Source organism: Spinacia oleracea, chromosome 1 (genome assembly GCF_020520425.1).
Source record: "Spinacia oleracea cultivar Varoflay chromosome 1, BTI_SOV_V1, whole genome shotgun sequence".
Taxonomy (NCBI): Eukaryota; Viridiplantae; Streptophyta; class Magnoliopsida; order Caryophyllales; family Amaranthaceae; genus Spinacia; species Spinacia oleracea.
In genome coordinates, this window is record NC_079487.1 from 88,386,897 (window position 1) to 88,406,016 (window position 19,120).

A 19,120-nucleotide genomic window follows, 5' to 3' on the forward strand; every position below is an offset into this window, starting at 1 on the left:
CTTTTTGGATTCAATTATAAATTTATATGAGCTTTAAATTTTAATTAAATTTGTATGTTTCCGGTTAGACTAGAAATACATTTTTATGTTTAAAATTAGTAAAGCATATGAATTTATTGGTTTAAGTGGGAGCGCTTTTTAGTCATAAACTCTTGATTAGGTCTACAAATCCTTAAGGTTAAAACAACTTGATTAGAATTAATAAGGACTGGATAATTGGTAGATTATTGGCGCCCTTGATTAATTGCTGCAAATGTTTACGTGATGCATAATGTGTTTTACTAACCAGCTATGTGGGCCATTCATGATAATGAATGGGTGAATGGTATATATTGTATATGTACTGTTTTGCAGGTTATGAAGTGACTAGTATGGCCCAAATAGGATAGAAAATATGGTCTGCGTACCATTAATTTGAATGTAATTGGTCTAAAGTACCAAAGTTGTTTTTCAATTCAAATATGGTCTGCGAACCATCAAATAGTTGTAATTAGTTATAACTTATCCTATTTGAAGAAAATGGTGCCTCCCACGGAGATTTTCAAGACGGACTTTGAAGTCAAAGCTTCAAGATGAAGTCGGGCCATACTAGATCACATTTATCTTATGCATGCTTTAAGTTATTTATTGTTTTAAATATGTCTTAAAATGCATGAGATCAAAAGCTTGATTATGTTGCATGATTAAGGATTTTAGTTCACTTAAAATCTAACCAACATAGTAAGAGCCTTAAGTTCCAAACTTAAAAATTGAGTTAAAAGGTGCCATGCCAAAATATACACTTGCTTGGATATCCTTTACATCAATCTAGTAATAGTTTTCGCTCAGCGAGGTGTTACTTATTGGTCCTAAAGGGGCAAGGTACACAAATAATTGTGAGTACATGTTAGTTTTGGTGAAACTCAACGATATAAGTAAGGAGTCCTTTTATGTCGTGGCAAATTCGATAGGTTTACCTAATAAGTTCTTAGACGTACCTATCAACCAAGAATAGTTTCTAGACTATTAGCAAAAGGCTTTTGCTTACCTAAGATGTTCTAGGATTAAGTCGACAAACTGTGCTTAGTTCTTCAATGATTTTAGGATCTTGGAATCATTTTATTCACACCTGCCGGAACACATAATTTGAATAAAATGCTTAATAAACATTGAATTAAGCATGTATGCTAGAATTTAAGTTTATTAAGAGAAACTGTGAATGGTTATTTATTTGTTTATTCTTTTCAATTGTAGTTTTTAATATGGCAAACAACAATTCATTCAACATTCGATCAATTCTCGAAAAGGAGAAGTTGAACGGGAAAAACTTCCTTGACTGGCAAAGGAACTTGCAAATAGTTCTTATGCAGGAAGAAAAGGAGTATGTCCTGGATGAGGCGATGCCCGAAGCTGCAGGCGACGGGGTCACTCAGGCAGCCCTCAATCGTTGGATTGATGCCAACAAGGATGTGAAATGTCTAATGCTCGCCACCATGAGTGCGGATCTGCAGAAAACGTTCATCAACTCAGATGCTTTCACAATCATCAGTGAGTTGAAGAACATGTTCCAAGATCTGGCTCGAGTCGAAAGATTCGAGACTCATAGGCAAATTCTTGAGACCAAGCTTAAGAAAGGCGAGCCCGTAAGTCCACATGTTCTCAAAATGATTGGACTCATTGAGAATATGAGTCGGCTGGATCAGCAATTTTCTCAGGAAATGGCTATAGACACCATCCTACATTCTCTTCATAGCGGGTATGATCAGTTCAAACTGAACTACAGTATGAATAGTCTGGACAAAACGCTCACTGAGCTTCACGGTATGCTGAAGACCGCTGAAAAGACGCTCAAAAGTGATAAGCAGGATGTGCTTATGGTGCGTGGGGGCAAGTTCAAGAAATCTGGAAAGAAGAGGAATGCTAAGAAAGGTGGCAACAAGGCCAGCCCAACTAAGCAAACTGGCGCCAAATCTGCAAAGAGGAAGGTCAGTCAACCCACTTCTGAATCCGAATGCTTCTACTGCAAGAAGAAGGGGCATTGGAAGAGAGATTGCTTGAAGCTAAAGGAAGATCAGAAGAACGGAACAGTCGTTCCATCTTCAGGTATTTTCGTTATAGACTGTATACTTGCTAATTCAACTTCTTGGGTATTAGATACAGGCTGTGGCTCACACTTATGTTCCAATCCACAGGGACTAAGAAGAAGTAGAAAGTTAAGCAAGGGTGAAGTCGACCTACGAGTGGGAAATGGAGCACGGATTGCTGCATTAGCCGTAGGAACTTACTATTTGTCGTTGCCCTCCGGGCTAGTTTTGGAACTGGAAGAATGTTTCCATGTTCCAAGTCTTACTAAAAACATCATTTCAGTTTCTTGCTTAGATGCTAAGGGATTTTCCTTTATAATAAAAGACAATAGTTGTTCGTTTTATTTTAAAGAGATGTTTTATGGATCTGCTAGATTAGTCAATGGACTTTATTTATTAGATCACGACAAACAAGTATATAACATAAATACCAAAAAGGCCAAAAAGGATGATTCGGATCTCACCTATCTGTGGCATTGTCGATTAGGCCATATAAACTTGAAACGCTTAGAAAGACTTCAAAGGGAAGGAATTCTAGAACCATTTGACTTAGAGGATTATGGTAAATGCGAATCATGTTTACTTGGCAAAATGACAAAGCAACCTTTCTCTAAAGTTGGAGAAAGAGCAAATGAACTATTGGGTTTAATCCATACAGATGTATGTGGACCAATGTGTACAAATGCTAGAGGTGGTTTCAGCTACTTTATCACTTTCACTGATGACTTCAGTAGGTATGGTTATGTCTACCTAATGAAGCATAAGTCTGAATCCTTTGACAAATTCAAGGAATTTCAGAGTGAAGTAGAGAATCAATTAGGCAAGAAGATTAAGGCACTGCGGTCTGATAGAGGCGGTGAATATCTGAGCTATGAATTTGATGACCATCTGAAAGAATGTGGAATTCTATCAGAATTGACTCCTCCTGGAACACCACAATGGAACGGTGTGTCAGAACGGAGGAACAGAACCTTGCTAGACATGGTCAGGTCAATGATGGGTCAGGCCGAACTTCCATTAGAATTTTGGGGACATGCACTAAATACAGCTGCACTCACTATAAATAGAGCTCCGTCTAAAGCTGTCGAAAAGACTCCATACGAATTATGGTTTGGAAAGCCTCCAAATGTGTCTTTTCTTAAGATTTGGGGATGTGAAGTATACGTCAAACGATTAATTTCAGACAAACTTCATCCAAAATCTGACAAATGTATCCTTGTGGGCTATCCAAAGGAAACAAAGGGGTATTACTTCTACAATACATCTGAGAACAAAGTGTTTGTTGCTCGAGATGGTGTCTTTTTGGAGAAGGATCACATTTCCAAAATGACAAGTGGGAGAAAAGTAGACCTCGAAGAAATTCGAGTCGAACAACAAACTCTAGAGAATGCTCAAGATGACATTCAGGATGAAACTCAGAGATCTTTAGAAGAATCTGGTGAGAATCATGGTCAATCTAGTAATGTTACCCCGCGTAGATCGCAAAGATATAGATCTCAACCGGAAAGGTACTTAGGTATTTTGACGAACGAGAGCTATGACGTTCTATTACTTGAAAGTGATGAACCTGCGACTTACAAGCAAGCTATGACGATCCCTAGCTCCAAGCAGTGGCAAGAAGCCATGCAATCTGAATTAGACTCCATGTCTGAAAACCAAGTATGGGATTTGGTCGATTTCCCAGATGGCTACTAAGCCATTGGAAGCAAATGGGTTTTCAAACTGAAAAAGGACAAGGATGGGAAACTTGAAGTTTTCAAAGCTAGATTGGTCGCAAAAGGTTACAGGCAAGTCCACGGTGTGGATTACGATGAAACCTTTTCACCAGTTGCAATGCTAAAGTCTATTCGAATAATGTTAGCAATCGCTGCATATTACGATTACGAAATATGGCAGATGGATGTCAAAACTGCTTTCTTAAACGGCATTTTAACAGAAACTGTGTTTATGACACAGCCTGAAGGTTTTGAGGATCCAAAGAATGCTAAAAAGGTATGCAAGCTAAAGAAGTCAATCTACGGATTGAAGCAGGCATCCAGGAGCTGGAATATACGTTTTGATGAAGCAGTCAGTGACTTTGGTTTCATCAAGAACGCGGACGAATCTTGTGTATACAAGAAGGTCAGTGGGAGCAAAATTGCTTTCCTAGTATTATATGTCGACGACATATTGCTTATCGGAAATGACATTCCTATGTTGAACTCTGTCAAGATTTGGCTTGGGAAATGTTTTTCGATGAAGGATCTAGGAGAAGCACAGTACATATTGGGCATCAAGATTTACAGAGATAGATCTAAAAAGATGATTGGACTTAGTCAAAGCACTTATATCAATAAGGTGCTTGATAGGTTCAAGATGGCGGACTCCAAGCGAGGCTACCTACCCATGTCTCATGGAATGACTCTAAGCAAGACTCAGTGCCCAAAAACACTTGATGAGCGTAGACGAATGAATGGGATTCCATATGCATCATTGATTGGTTCAATAATGTATGCTATGATATGTACACGCCCGGATGTTGCGTACGCACTCAGTGCTACGAGCAGATACCAGTCAGACCCAGGAGAGGCGCATTGGACTGCTGCCAAGAATATTCTGAAGTACCTGAAAAGGCACAAAGATGACTTCCTGGTCTATGGTGGAGATGATGAATTAATTGTTAAAGGCTATACGGACGCAAGTTTCCAAACCGACAAAGATGATTTTAGATCACAGTCTGGGTTTGTCTTCTGCCTCAACGGAGGAGCAGTAAGCTGGAAAAGTGCTAAGCAAAGCACCATTGCGGATTCTACAACTGAAGCGGAGTACATTGCTGCACATGAAGCAGCAAAGGAAGCTATATGGCTAAGGAAGTTCATAGGTGAACTTGGTGTAGTCCCCTCCATTAAAGGACCAATAGCCCTGTATTGTGACAATAACGGAGCTATTGCACAGGCAAAGGAGCCTAGACACCACCAGAGAGTCAAGCATGTACTTCGTAGATTTCACCTTCTACGAGAGTTCGTTGAAAGAAAAGAAGTCGAGATAAGCAAAATTGGAACTGATGACAACATATCAGATCCATTAACTAAACCTCTGCCGCAGGCGAAGCACAACTCGCACACTGCAGCTATGGGAATCAAGCATATTGGAGAATGGCTTTGATGTCTCTGTTTAATGTTTTAAAGTTTTAGAGTTTAAATCTTTGTAAAACATTATTGGTTAATCATTCACAATAAATGAAATGAATTCATTTTTCCATTTAATTTGTGGTTTATTAAATGATGAGTCCCTTCAATTTGACGATATATTCAAGATAGACTGTCAGGACCAGTCCTGTGACTAAGAAATGTCTATCAAGTGAACTTGAATGTCAAAGGTTGAAAATGGTCCCTAATCAGAGTTTTCTATAAAATTGGACGCATAGAAAACGTTAGACGATTAGAATGCAAGATGACTAGTAGTTCTGTTTCTTGAACTATGTGGACATGGCAATGTCATAATCATTTGCATAGATACTTACTTTGGGAAGACTAGTATCGGACAAGACCTATGAAACTTTACTGTAAGAGATGAAAGTCTGTCATAAGTAAATTTCATTAAATTATTAGACACTAAATCCTCAATACCTGAGTGATTTGAGATTACTTGTTTGAGAACTGGTTGCTTTGACGTTGACCAACCGTCGCACCGTAAAAGGAGGCTATAAAGGCAACGCTCAGGTAATCACCTATCAAACGAAGTCTAATCTCAAGATCGCAAGATTGGGATTGTCCTCCCATAAATCGGGATGAGATGCTTAAAAGTTGTACAAGGCCACTCGGAGAGCTAGAAACTGTGAAATGCATGGCCGTGCTCGGATGAATCATAGGCTATGATTATCTGTTTATTTGATCAGTTGAACTCTGAAACCGAGGAACACCTCTGGACATAATAAGGATGACAACTCTTACCTTATATTCAAGAGCAAGCATCGAGCGACAAAGGAATTAGGAAATGCACACTTGTCCCTAAGGACAAGTGGGAGACTGAAGGAAATAATGCCCTTGGTCCAAGTATGCATTCTATGTTAAGTCTAATAAATGCGGTTCAGTAATAATTAACAAGTTAATAATTCAGTGAGATCAAGTGAGCTGAATGCCTAGCTAGAGGCCGCTTCAGTTCAAATGGAATTAATGATATTAATCCACAGCTTACTCTTGACTGAACCCGTAGGGTCACACAAATAGTACGTAAACGGATCAAGTATTTAATGGCATTAAATACTCCATCTATGAATATTCGGAACCGACGGATCTTGGTTTCAGTGGGAGCTAAGATCGTCACAGGCAAGAAATGAATACTCCGGAAACGATGATATTGCCGGAAACGGAAATATGGATCGTATCGGAAATATAAATATTATCCAAGTCGTAGATGTTGCCGGAAACGGAAACATGGTACGTATCGGAAAATATTATCGGAAATGGAAATATTGCCAGAATCGGAAATATTGCCGGAAACGGAAATATTGTCAGAATCGGAAATATTACCGGAATCGGAAAATAATTCCGGAAACGGAAATATTAAATATTTGTTCGAAACGGAAATTAATTCCGGAATCGGAAATATTAAATATTGTTCGTATCGGAAATGAATTCCGGAATCGGAAAATTTAATCGGAAGCGCATCGTACGAATAAGCATCGGACGAGGCCTGCCGGACGAGGCCCAGCACGAAGCCAGGCCATCGCCCAGCAAGCCAAGCGCGCCGCACAAACAGCCACGCCAGGCCCAGCGCAAGGCCAGGCCCAGCAGGCTGCGCAGCGCGCACATCACGCGCAGCGCGCAGCGCGCGCGGGCGCTGCGTGGGCTGCTGCTCGCGCGCACGCATGGGGGCCCATCGTGGCTGCCGTGCGTGTGTGTGCAAGTGTTTGTGTTCGTGCACGTTTCCTAAAACATGCAGAGTTCGGTTAATGATTAAATTCCTAATTCTATTTGATAAATTAATTAAATTAGAGTTCTTGTAGGATTCTAGGTTTAATTAATTTGTATCTGAATAGGATTTCGATTCCGTTTCCATACCCCTATAAATATGAGGCTAGGGCTCACAATTTATAACAAGTTTCAAAGTATTCAAAAGTGAGTTTTTTGAGAGAAAATTAAAACACACATCTTGCTCATAAAGTGCTGAAATTTTCTAGTACCTTAAGGGCGATTCTAGTTGGTCAATCTTAAGGCGGATCCGGACGTGCTGTGGACTATCTACGGAGGGACGACACTTGGAGTCCTAAAGACTTGTTCTTGTTCGGTTCGGGCGCAGCTAGGGAGGGCACGCAACAAAGAGTATGCATCTAAATTATGCTATATGATTATGTGTAAATAATATGTTGTCCTGGGTTAATGGTTGTTTCCGCATGATCTATGTAATGTCATATGTATCATAACCTAACAATGCCGTTGCCAAAACTCAATGGTAGGCGAGTACGCAAATCCTGTTTTTCACAACGATAAATAGTCGTTACCAAAAACCTTTCCTATTTAGCAACAAAATATATCGTTGCCAAAAAGAAATAAATCAAGTAGTACGAACGCTACTTGTTATGCTTTTATTTTTATTTATATCTTCTCATTAAAATATTGATAATAAATTTTACAAGAACATAAACCATAATATCCAACAATTAGAATTAACAATAGAACCCGATTTCATAGATCATTAAATTTACATTATCCAAAAAAAATATGACTACAAAATTTCAAAAGGTGATGAAAAAACTCAATTTTTAGAAAGCTTATAAGCACAAATATCGATTTTCTAATACATGGTGGGAGTGTGAAAGGAGTGCTCACTTCAATGTTAGAAATGACAACATTGTTGTTGCCATTAGCTTCTGCATTTGACCTTTTCTTCTGGTGAAAATTCTGACTGTCTTGAAGGGGGTAGTGAATTATAGTCATTAGTCAGAACTAAAATTGCCTCACTGATGTTTAGTTCTCGTGATCGCCTTGCAGCTACTTCGCATCAATGTTTAAGGTAATTTCAGGTTAATTTTAGTGGTCGAGACTACAAACGGAGCCAACATGGCATTGCTCATTACTCTCAGTTGCATCTAATAATTTCCCTTAGTCGTTTGCTCAACATTTGATATTTGAAACTGATTCTCTCTACAGTAATTCTTTGGCGTAACCTCATAGCCTTCAGCCCCTCCAGCGTAATTACTTCCACGAGTCCCTTGATCTGATGAGCATATGCTTACATTGTTTTTCTCGGCATACTTGTTACGTTGCATCACAATTCAAGGCAGTACATATATTCAGCTTATATATATGATGCAAGTAAGGGTAAATGTTGTACATAAACCTCTCCTAACCCGAAGGATATTCAGTCACTACCGAACTCAACCAAATGTATTCGAAAAATGAAAAAGTATACACAAATCAAAGCATCCCATTCTTATTGCAAGTGTATATGGAAACAAGATGCACATGAATTTTCACCAAAATGTTTGTATCAAATAGTAAATTGAAAATTATCATATCTGAACCCAGCAAAGGAACCGAATAGATTACCTCGATCTGTGATGTTTACCATACCCCCAAATGATGGCAACTCGATTTGCAAATTCTCTAGAAGAATACCCCTGTAGCTGCTAACAGAGTAACACCATCCAACATCAACAAAACAACAATATGAATAATAATGTACGATGTAAAGACCTGATAAATTCACAAACTCTCCAAACTTTATACCAGTTGTCTTCTAAGTATTAACTTCAAAACGAAGTGTGATATTGACCCTGAAAATATTCAAATGTAGCATCAAGTTATGGAAGTGTTTGTTTAGTGTTATGACTAAAATTTGGTAGAGATTGCAATAACATCTAGTAAGGCACTGTGAATCAAAAAGAAACATCAACTATGTAAACTCAATCATCACACATTGCTCCAAACTACGATAAAAATAATGATGAAGTGAATCCACCTTAAGAAACATTAACGGAATAAAGGTGCATTATTAAATACTCAAATAGTATAACAGGACACCAAAACAATGATTGTTCAACAAATGGAACTTCAATGCATCTATGGACATGTTAATGCTCAAAACAACAAAAGCAAACTCAAAGTATCTCACCTGCACACGATGAATCACTTTGATTTCTTAGAAGCAAAGCTACAAAACCTATTAGATTCTACTTTGAATTCAATACCGCAAAGCTCTAAAACTTCTAACATATCCTATCTTTATAAATCTGGGTCTGCTAAATACATCTGTAAACAATAGAAAATTTAAAGGTAGATATAGAAATTCAGAATTGCTATGAGAATTTATAGAACACACGAAATTGATATAGAACAAAAAAAAACTAGGACATAATCCATCAGAAGGAGCTTCATTGGTTTGGAGTTAATTAACATTAGATATAAAAGGGGTGGAAAAGAAACTCCATCACAAAACAACTTTTAGAAGAAAAAAAATAGAGAAATGGATAAGCGAGAACCATGCCAGAGTGCCCGCGAATAGAGTGGACATGGTTATCCCATGAAAAAGACTGGATTCATCAACTCGAGCCCGATAAAATCAACTTTTTTTATTGTATAAACATCTCCAACCCTATTCACATTTCAAAAATCCAATGAAAAACCCATCAAAATACTACAAGTTTACAACCTACAAAACATTAAGATCACTTAAGAAAGAAAAATAAGTTCAACAACAATGCGCCAGAACAATTCCATCCCTGCATTTGATACCTACAACAGTACTAAAAATTGGCGAAAATCACTTAATTACTAATTAAAAGAGCTTTGAAAACTAACTGCATAATAGTTTAGTTTAAAAGCTTGAGAAATAAAAACGAGCAATATAGCTGAAGAGATAAATCGAGCAATATAATTAATCATTGATAAATCGTTGAGGCTTGAGCTTCGGTACAAAATGCCTAAGATCCAATGAAATCAAATTACCAACATGAAAGTAGTAGGATACATCAAGTTTTGACGATATCAAACAAGAAATCAAATTAGGTTTTCAAATGAAAAGGGGATATGATGTAATTAGTAAAAAAATAGCAAATAAGTTAAAGAATTTTGGGAAATTACCTCAATTGAAGCCCTAAAGTTTTCAAGGGAACCAATTCCAAATAATAGATCCATGGTCATGAACCAGCCGACGATCAAAGCGAATAAAACGCCGACAATGTAGGTCGTATTTCAACTTTTACAAGAAAAGAAGGGAGGGGAAGGTTTGAGAATTGGAAATTAGGGTTTGGCGAGTTGAGATGAGGAAACTGGGAGGTCAAGGTAGCCAGATCTGAAATTCTTAATGACCCAATATTGATGGAAGTTAACGTGTTTTTATTTTTTCATAGTTACTTTGGCAACGAATGGTTTTGTTGCTAATGATATTTTTTTCCCCAACAATTAAGTTTCGTAACGATAAATAAACTCAACTTCATCAACGACATGGTTGTTGCAAAAAATTACCTTTTCATTCCTCTTGAACATAGGTGCGGGAAAATGAAAAAGTAATTTTTCGCAACAATATTTGGCAACGACCAAATTAGATTGTTGCTAACTCATATTTTCAGTAACAGAATTATTTGTTGTTGCGAAAAACTTGTAGCTAAAAAACGGTTTTCTTGTAGTGAAATTTGGTAATGGTAGTAAGACTAGTATGGTATTGGTATACCAATACATTGCTAAGAAGTACCAATGCAAATTATTTGTGTTATTGGTATTGACATATGCTGTGTTGGTACTAAAAATAGTTGTTTTTAGGTCACTTGTGTCCATATGAACACAAGCCACTTGAGGTTTAGCATTCCTCCTAATTCCGCCCCTGTAATTTGAGATTTAAGAGTAAAAGTCATGAATATTTAAAGAATGGAGTATAGACGGGTAATCGGGTAGACTATAGGAGAGTCAACTTATTTATATTATTATTTTATTTCAAGTTTGTTAGAGTTGGTTAGAAGTTTGTTAGAGGCATTTTTGTCATGTATATAAACTCTCATGAGCTCATCATTTGGATCAAGAAAATCAGATTACAAATTCTGTTTTCTCATTTTTCCTCTCAAATACTTTCGATCTCTTCTTCTTCTACATGGTATCAGAGCTGAATCTCTTTGGAGATTTAGGTTACAAATCGTTCGTAATTGTTGCTGCACAATTGTGTGATTCTTTGACGTGTTGCTGCGAATTTTTTTGACAATTGCGAAATTTCTTGCGGAAATCTTTTATTCTTCATCAAGATAATTGCAATCAGTTGATTTTTGATCGCAATGGAAACTGATAACTCTGAAAACTCCACTTCTCAATCGAACAATGGAGGTAATTTTGATCCATATTTTGTTTCTAGTTCGGATAATCCAACTTCTTCTCTAGTTGATGTAGTGTTCAATGGGATGAATTTTGTTCGTTGGAGTAGAAATCTTAAAAGATCATTGATAGCTAAGAATAAAGAAGGTTTCATCAATGGTGAAATATTGAAGGCAGCTGTGAATCATAAGGATTATCCTAAGTGGAAACGAGCTGATTTTATGGTAGTAAGCTGGATTCTGAGTTCTATGAATAGTGAGCTTGCTGATGATTTTGGATATATAGACAATTCTATGGAATTGTGGAAGGAATTAGCCAAAATATTTTGTCAATCTAATGGACCTTTGATCTATCAATTAAACAAGGAAATAGACAACCTCGATCAAGAGAATTTAAGTATAGTTACATATTATGGTAAATTGAAGAAACTTTGGTATGAAATGCAGAATCTGAGAGCTTTTCCTACTTGCACTTGTGGAGCTTTAAATACATGTAGCTGTATGTTCTTGAAAAAGATTGCTGAATTTGAGGAAGAAGACAAGATGATGAAATTTTTGCATGGACTGAATGGAGGATATGAAGGCACTGCCACCAATGTGTTATCCATAGATCCTTTGCCAAGCATTAATCGAGTATTTGTTATCACTCAACAAATAGAAAAACAGAAGGAAGTGAATAATATGACCAATGAAGCAACTGTTCTGAGTAGCAGTGCAATGGCTGCACAAACTCACAAGGGTGGACAATTTTAGAAGTTTGGTAATGGTTCTGAAAAGAAAGACTGGAAAGAATTGAAGAAGGAAAAGATGTATAGAGTGTGTACACACTGTAAAGGAAAAGGTCATACAGCTGATCAATGTTTTAAACTCATTGGTTATCCTGACTGGTACAACTCTATCAAAGCATCCAAAACTTCAGTCACATGGAGACAGACTTGCTGCTAATGTTCATTCTTCTGCAACTGGAGATACTCCCTTGGATGATACAGTTGGGGATATTGGAGGTGTAAGCAGTGAGATGTTAAATGCAATCTGCCAAGAGGTAATGAAAGCAATGAAGGGCAAGCAGATGCAAAATGGTGATGCTAATGGAGCTAATTGTTCATCTTCCAATGATACAGGTATAATATCTCACTCTTTCAATTGCACTGTGAATAAATTACATGATGAATGCCTTTGGATTGTTGATTCTGGTGCATGTGATCACATGACATATGATGAAAGCATATTGATAAACAAAAGAGTCATTAATACACCTATTAAGGTTGGCTTACCAGATGGAACTCAGTTGAGTGTTGATATCATGAGTGATACATACCTGTAACACCTCCAAAATTTGGACCTTTCAATATAGACCGTCCAAACCTTGGGAGTATTACATAGAATCCATTTCCTCTCGAAAATGAATGCGGTACACCAACAAATATAATTAACTCGTGATTATTATCATTAACTAAGTGGTCTAAATTAAGTGAAAGTAATTACAACCCAATCTATGAAAATGTTCCTCGAAAAATAATAAACTTGAAACGTTGTTCGACTAAGTGATTTATTCTAACGTTCCCCCTCACTCGAGTCGTGTCCCATACTCAACCTGCAAAATACATAAGAAAAGAGAAAGAGAGACAAACTCCCAAAAATCAGGAAAACTGAGTAATCACGACTCCATCCCGTAAAATAAATAATTTTATTTTAAAAACTTTTAGATTTAAAGGTAAACAAAATATAGTACCCAAATTAGATATATCCATTAATCAGACGACAAACAATAATTTATATTTTATTTAAGAGAGGAAAAGAGAACGCTAGTAGGCCGGGACTAGTCCCAAAGTAACCACCTACTAAGAAAGGGTTGCGCGTCACCCTTAAATGATGGCCAAGTAATCAAGATGACAAAATGTCCCTAGTGTGCACACCCCTCACTAATACTTCATAATTAGGAGGAAGACTTATGACAGAGAGTTGATAGAGAAATACGGAACCTACTAGAAGCCTATTGAGTAGCGACACATGTACTCAATAAAACAACATCTAGTAGGGCAACCTGTTCATCACCATTTCGGGTTTATTTCCCCTCTTAAATTATTCCACTTTACGTTTTTAATAGTTTTAAAGGAGTCTAATACACCTAGTAAAATAACCGAATACAATTCAAGTTATAAAAGGGGTATTTGACCTCAGCATCGAACATACTCATTACAAGAGTTACCTTAAGCATCACTTGGATAACCCATATAAACCATTCAATATCTTAACTCAATAATTTTGAGTACAGTTCAAAACTTTTTCATTTCTAGACCAAAACGTACGAAATGATTAACCTCTATAAATAGTTCAATCACAAACTATTGTACCCAAAGTTAAAATAGATAGTAATTAATAAGGTACGTAGTAGATAATAGTGAACTGACACTTTTTTTTTTGACCTTGCAAATACATAACCCATACTTAATAATCTCACCTATATAATGTATTATAGGACGTAAAATTGTTCCCTAACGGGATCCTTGTAACGATGGACATCGATAATTACCTGGCAAAACGTAAAACCCGAAATACGTAGTACCTGGAACTATAAACTTTCTTGAGTGTTGTCACCTATGTAGCCTCCGTCTATGATATGGAGTAGTAGTTTCGTGGAGAAGTGTGAATGATGAAAGTAAGGAAGAAGGGATGGGGAATATATATACTCCTTCAATGGAAGATGAAGGGTCAAGAAATAATGACTAGGTAAATTAGTAAGTTAAAACCGATGAAGTTTAGGTTGATCATTGATAAAGATAATGAATAGTGTCGGTTGAACACTTCATTTTTCTCCTTTTGTCTTTTGTGTTTCTTTAACATCAGTTACCCTTTATAAACATATCAATCTTGCATTTAAATCATTTTGAGAAAATAAATAAAAATAAAAATGAAATGTAAGATTATGAACTCAATCATAAAAGCTTGTGGAAACGTTTTCTTTTTGTTATAGTTTTATAATAAGTGAATAATCATAAAAGGAAATTATTAAAAGTAATAAATATAAGAATAATTTTAAAACTACCAATTTCATTAAAATACTAATTTCAAGCACGTAAAAATACGGGATATTACAATAGCTGACTGACAAGTTATTGTTAACAAATGTTTTGTTAGTCAAAGGTTTCAGGCATAATCTGTTATCCATTGGTAGATTGATTGAACAAACTGGTATAAATGTCATATTTACTGGAAATGGATATTGTTTCCAGGACCCTTATAATTCCATGATGCTTGGTGCTGGAAAAAGGATAGAAGGTCTCTATTACTTTGTCAAACACACAGAGAACAAACAGTCAAAGGTTGTGAATAAGTCTGATATTGTCTGTCAAGATTCAAATTGCAGCATAGTTGCTAATGTAGTTGAGGAAACTATTACTGATGTAAATATGCTTAGTTTGCCACATAAGACTACTACTAGTGTTTCTCAGTCTAGAGTTGGACACAAAGGTAGCCTTGATTTGTTACATGCCAGACTAGGACATATATGCTTCTTTGTCAAAAATGAAACATGTTAATGCTGAATATTGCAAAAATGTTACAGAATACAATTGTGGTGTATGTTGTAGTTCAAAACAGCATAAATTTCCATTTGCTAAGAGTGACAGTAAAGCTTCTGAGTGTTTTGATTTGATACACTTAGACTTATGGGGACCATATAAGGTTAAAAGCTTAGATGGGGCTTCCTATTTCTTAACTGTGCTTGATGATCACAACAGGGTTACATGGACCTATTTGTTACATAATAAAATGCAAGTAGAAAGGATTATTTCTGAGTTTGTTTCTATGGTTGAAACTCAATCCAGTAAGAAGATCAAAAGGGTCAGATCAGATAATGGGACTGAAATTGTCAAACAGTCTTGTTTAGCATTTTTTGCCAGCAAAGGTATCCTACATGAAAGGAGTGTTCCATATGTCCCACAACAAAATGGGAGGATTGAGAGAAAACACATAAGTCTCCTTGAAATTGCCAGGTCATTAAGGTTTCATGCTGGTCTACCAAAGAAATTTTGGGGTGAATGTGTTCTCATAGCTACATATTTGCTTAACAAGAACCCTCAAAAATCTTGAATTGGAAAACACCATTTGAGGTTATGTTTCAAACTCCTCCAATTTATGATAAACTCAGAGTTTTTGGTTCTCTTTGCTTTGCATGTAATACAAATGTTAAGAAAGACAAATTTGACTCTAGAACAAGGAGATGTGTCTTTCTTGGCTATCCTCTGGTTTTAAGGCTTTTAAATTATATGATTTGGAAAATCATACTGTTTTTGTTTCAAGATATGTGATATTTTTTGAAACTGTCTTTCCTTACAAAGTTTCAAATTCCCCACCTCACTCAGTTTCTCCTTCTACCCATATAGTGCAATTTGGCACTGATATACCTAGTTCTACTAACACTCTTGTCCCTCATATTTCTCATTCAACGGATCAATCTCCAAATCACACCTTCTCACCTGAATCTTCATCCTCTCCTGAACCACTCCAATCACAAATCATCAACTTGGCTCAGACAATCTTCCCTTATCTTCAACTTGTATTTCTTCACATCATCTTTCTCCAAACCATTCTTCTCAATCTGAGTTTGATCATTTCTCACCTCTTATTTCTCCTCCAGTGCATGTAACTGACACAGTTATCAGACAATCATCAAGACAAATTGAACCTTCTACTATTCTAAAGGATTTTGTTAGGGGATATGTTCCTCATAGGCATGCTGATACATCCTCTAGCAGTGAATCTCTTACTTTCTCTGTGAATTCCTGCTTACCTGATGTTGAGCATGATGATTCTTGGCTACTAGCTATGGCACTTGAAAATTATGATACTTGGGAGTCTCTGGCATTCTCTGTCTTACCTTCTGTCAATGATCCAAAATTCTATAGTCAAGCCAAAGATGACAATAATTGGGTGCAAGCAATGAACAAGGAGATTGATGCTCTTGAGAGCAATGACACATGGGAGCTTACTCAGTTACCTGAAGGTAAAAAGGCCATAGGATCTAAATGGGTTTATAGAACAAAACTCAATCCAGATTATACCATTGATAGTATAAGGCAAGATTGGTTACCATTGGTTATCAGCAGGTTGAGGGGAGAGATTTTACTCAAACATTTTCACCTGTTTCTAAATTGGCTACTGTGAGGATAGTGATTGCACTTGCTGCTGTCAGGGGTTGGATTTGTATCAATTAGATGTGAACAATGCATTCTTGCATGGGTTCATTGATGAGGAGGTATACATGAAGCCTCCTCCTGGTTACATTAAGGCTCACTCAGGGGAAGTTTGTAAACTTAAAAGGTCTATTTATGGCCTAAGGCAAGCTTCCAGGCAATGGAATAAAGAACTGCGTAAGTTCTTGAAAACTTTGAACTTTGAGCAATCTAAGCAGGACTATTCATTGTTCACTAGAACACATGATGGAGAGTTTCTGGTGATTCTAGTTTATGTGGATGATATTCTGGTTATTGGTACTTCTGCATCTCAAATTCAAGAAGTGAAGTGTTCACTTGATCAAGCATTCACCATCAAGGATCTTGGCCAGCTATCTTACTTTCTTGGCATAGAGGTGCATAGAAATCCTAAAGGCATTTTTTTTCCCAAAGGAAATATATCAATGATATCCTCAAAGATTCTGGTATGGAGGAATGTAATGTTGCACCTGCTCCTTTGCCTTGTGGTCTTAAGCTATCTGTCAATGAGGGAGATTTACTGGATGAACCAAATGTGTATAGAAGACTTGTTGGAAGACTTTTGTATCTAGGAATCACTAGGCCAGATCTCTCTTACTGTGTGAAACATCTTAGTCAGTTTGTAAATTCACCAAGAGTTCCCCATTTGAGAGCTGCTCTCCATGTTCTCAAATATCTCAAAGGCACTATGGATGATGGCCTATGGTATTCAGCTGATTCCAGCATTCATCTATCTGCATACAGTGATGCAGATTGGAGTTCTTGCCAATTCAGTAGCAGATCACTCAGTGCATATGCAGTATTCCTTGGAAATTAATTAAGTTCTTGGAAAACCAAGAAGCAACGCAGTGTCAGCAAGTCTTCTGCTGAAGCTGAATACAGGAGTATGTCAGCCACTACCAGTGAGCTTGTCTAGATTCAAGGTCTACTTGAAGACCTTTATGTCATCATTCCATTGCCTGTGTGTATGCACTGTGACAACACTTCAGCTGAGCATCTTGCTCAGAACCCTATGTTTCATGACAAAACCAAACACTTAAAAAGGGAGATGCATTATGTTCGTGAACAAGTTGAGAGTGGCTTCATCAAAACAGTTCATGTCTCGAGTTCACAACAACTTGCTGATCTTCTCACAAAGCCTCTTGCTTCCTCTCAGCATCGCATGCTTTCTTCCAAGCTTGGACTCATATCCAAAGTCCAGCTTGAAGGGGGAGTATAGGAGAGTCTTATATTATTATTTTATTACAAGTTTGTTAGAGTTGGTTAAAAATTTGTTAGAGGTATTTTTGTCATGTATATAAACTCTCATGAGCTCATCATTTGGATTACGAAAATCAGATTACATTCTGTTTTCTCATTTTTCCTCTCAAATACTTTCGATCTCTTCTTGTTCTACATAGACCATACTTGGATTGGAGTATTAGATGGGCCGTTGGGATTTGGGAGTTTTTGGGCGGGTGGACCAAACTCACCAAAGGGAAGATCCGACGTTATTTTGAAAGTGCACTAGTGCACTCGGCTCATCAAGAACCAAGATTAGGGATAAAATTGTAAAAAAAAAAAAAAGGAAAAAAAAAATGGGAATTTTGACATTGCCCACATTGGTCAGGTTAAGGGCATCAGTACCAGCAGCAACATTGGTGCCATTCCATTCGACGGAGAGAGAAAAACTAATACGAAAATCGCTGTATCTCCGGAAACCCGGTCTACAAACAACACAACTTGTGAGGTATTACAGTTCATCCATCACCACTACACGGAGGAGGATGAGTGCCGATGCAACCGCAGATTCATCGGATGTAGGAGAGAGAGTGGAGGCAGCAGAAGTGGCGGCGCCGGAAGATGTGGTGGTGCAATACGTGGTGTTAAGGAGAGACCTGATTGACACGTGGCCTCTTGGGAGTGTGGTTACTCAAGGTTGCCATGCCTCTGTTGCTGCTATTTGGGAACACAAAGACGACGCTTTCACCCTCCGCTACTGCTCCCCTTCCGCTCTTGATTCAATGCACAAGGTTATTCCTCAACTTAAATCTTTTTCTATGTAATTAATTGTAATATCTCTTCTTATATAAATTGGATTGTTTACTAATTTGAAGTCAATTTTGAAAATTGTGATTATGTGAATGGGTGGTGTATTTGGATGATGGGCAGGTTACACTGGAAGTTAAAGGAGAGACTCAAATTGTTAATCTTTCAGAAAAACTTAAGTCAGCTGGGATTTTACACAAACTATGGATTGAGCAGCCTGAGAATTCTCCTACATGCTTAGCCACTAAGCCATATCCTAAATCAGTCGTATCGCCTATTTTTAGAAAGCTTAAACTTTGTAAGTGATTCTTGTTCAATTTCTGCCAATTTCGCCTTTTGCTTGTTCATCTGGCATATGGCTATTGTTTTATTTCCAAAGATTTTATTGATGTTTAGTCATTGTGCCTAGTGATATGGAATGGTCAATCTCAAGTGTTAGCTTGCAAACAATTGCTTGGCAAATTACATAATCACATTTCTCGGCGTTTCACAAATCGTAGTGATGAAAGTAAGGTGAAGTGACAATAAGTGATTCT

General features: G+C 37.1%; 1 protein-coding gene and 1 long non-coding RNA gene across 2 annotated transcripts; one reads left to right on the plus strand and one right to left on the minus strand.

Moving 5' to 3' along the window:
- Positions 1 to 11,726: 11,726 nt before the first annotated feature.
- Positions 11,727 to 14,152, minus strand: LOC130466008 (uncharacterized). The gene is made up of 2 exons (XR_008926019.1): positions 12,618 to 14,152; positions 11,727 to 12,375 (listed from the first exon to the last, which is right to left on the minus strand). It is a non-coding gene; the product is annotated as an uncharacterized lncRNA (long non-coding RNA).
- Positions 14,153 to 18,092: 3,940 nt separating this feature from the next.
- LOC110775520 (uncharacterized) lies at positions 18,093 to 19,078 on the plus strand. The gene is made up of 2 exons (XM_021980122.2): positions 18,093 to 18,568; positions 18,708 to 19,078. Exons 1-2 carry the CDS (start codon positions 18,134 to 18,136, stop codon positions 18,888 to 18,890), a joined length of 618 nt encoding a protein of 205 aa, XP_021835814.1. The 5' UTR covers positions 18,093 to 18,133; the 3' UTR covers positions 18,891 to 19,078.
- Positions 19,079 to 19,120: the final 42 nt, after the last annotated feature.

Coding starts and splice junctions, on each gene's coding strand:
- LOC110775520 (XM_021980122.2), top strand. CDS start 18,134: ATGGGAATTTTGACATTGCCCACATTGGTCAGGTTAAGGGCATCAGTA. Junction 18,569..18,707: donor CTCTTGATTCAATGCACAAG/GTTATTCCTCAA, acceptor GATGATGGGCAG/GTTACACTGGAAGTTAAAGG.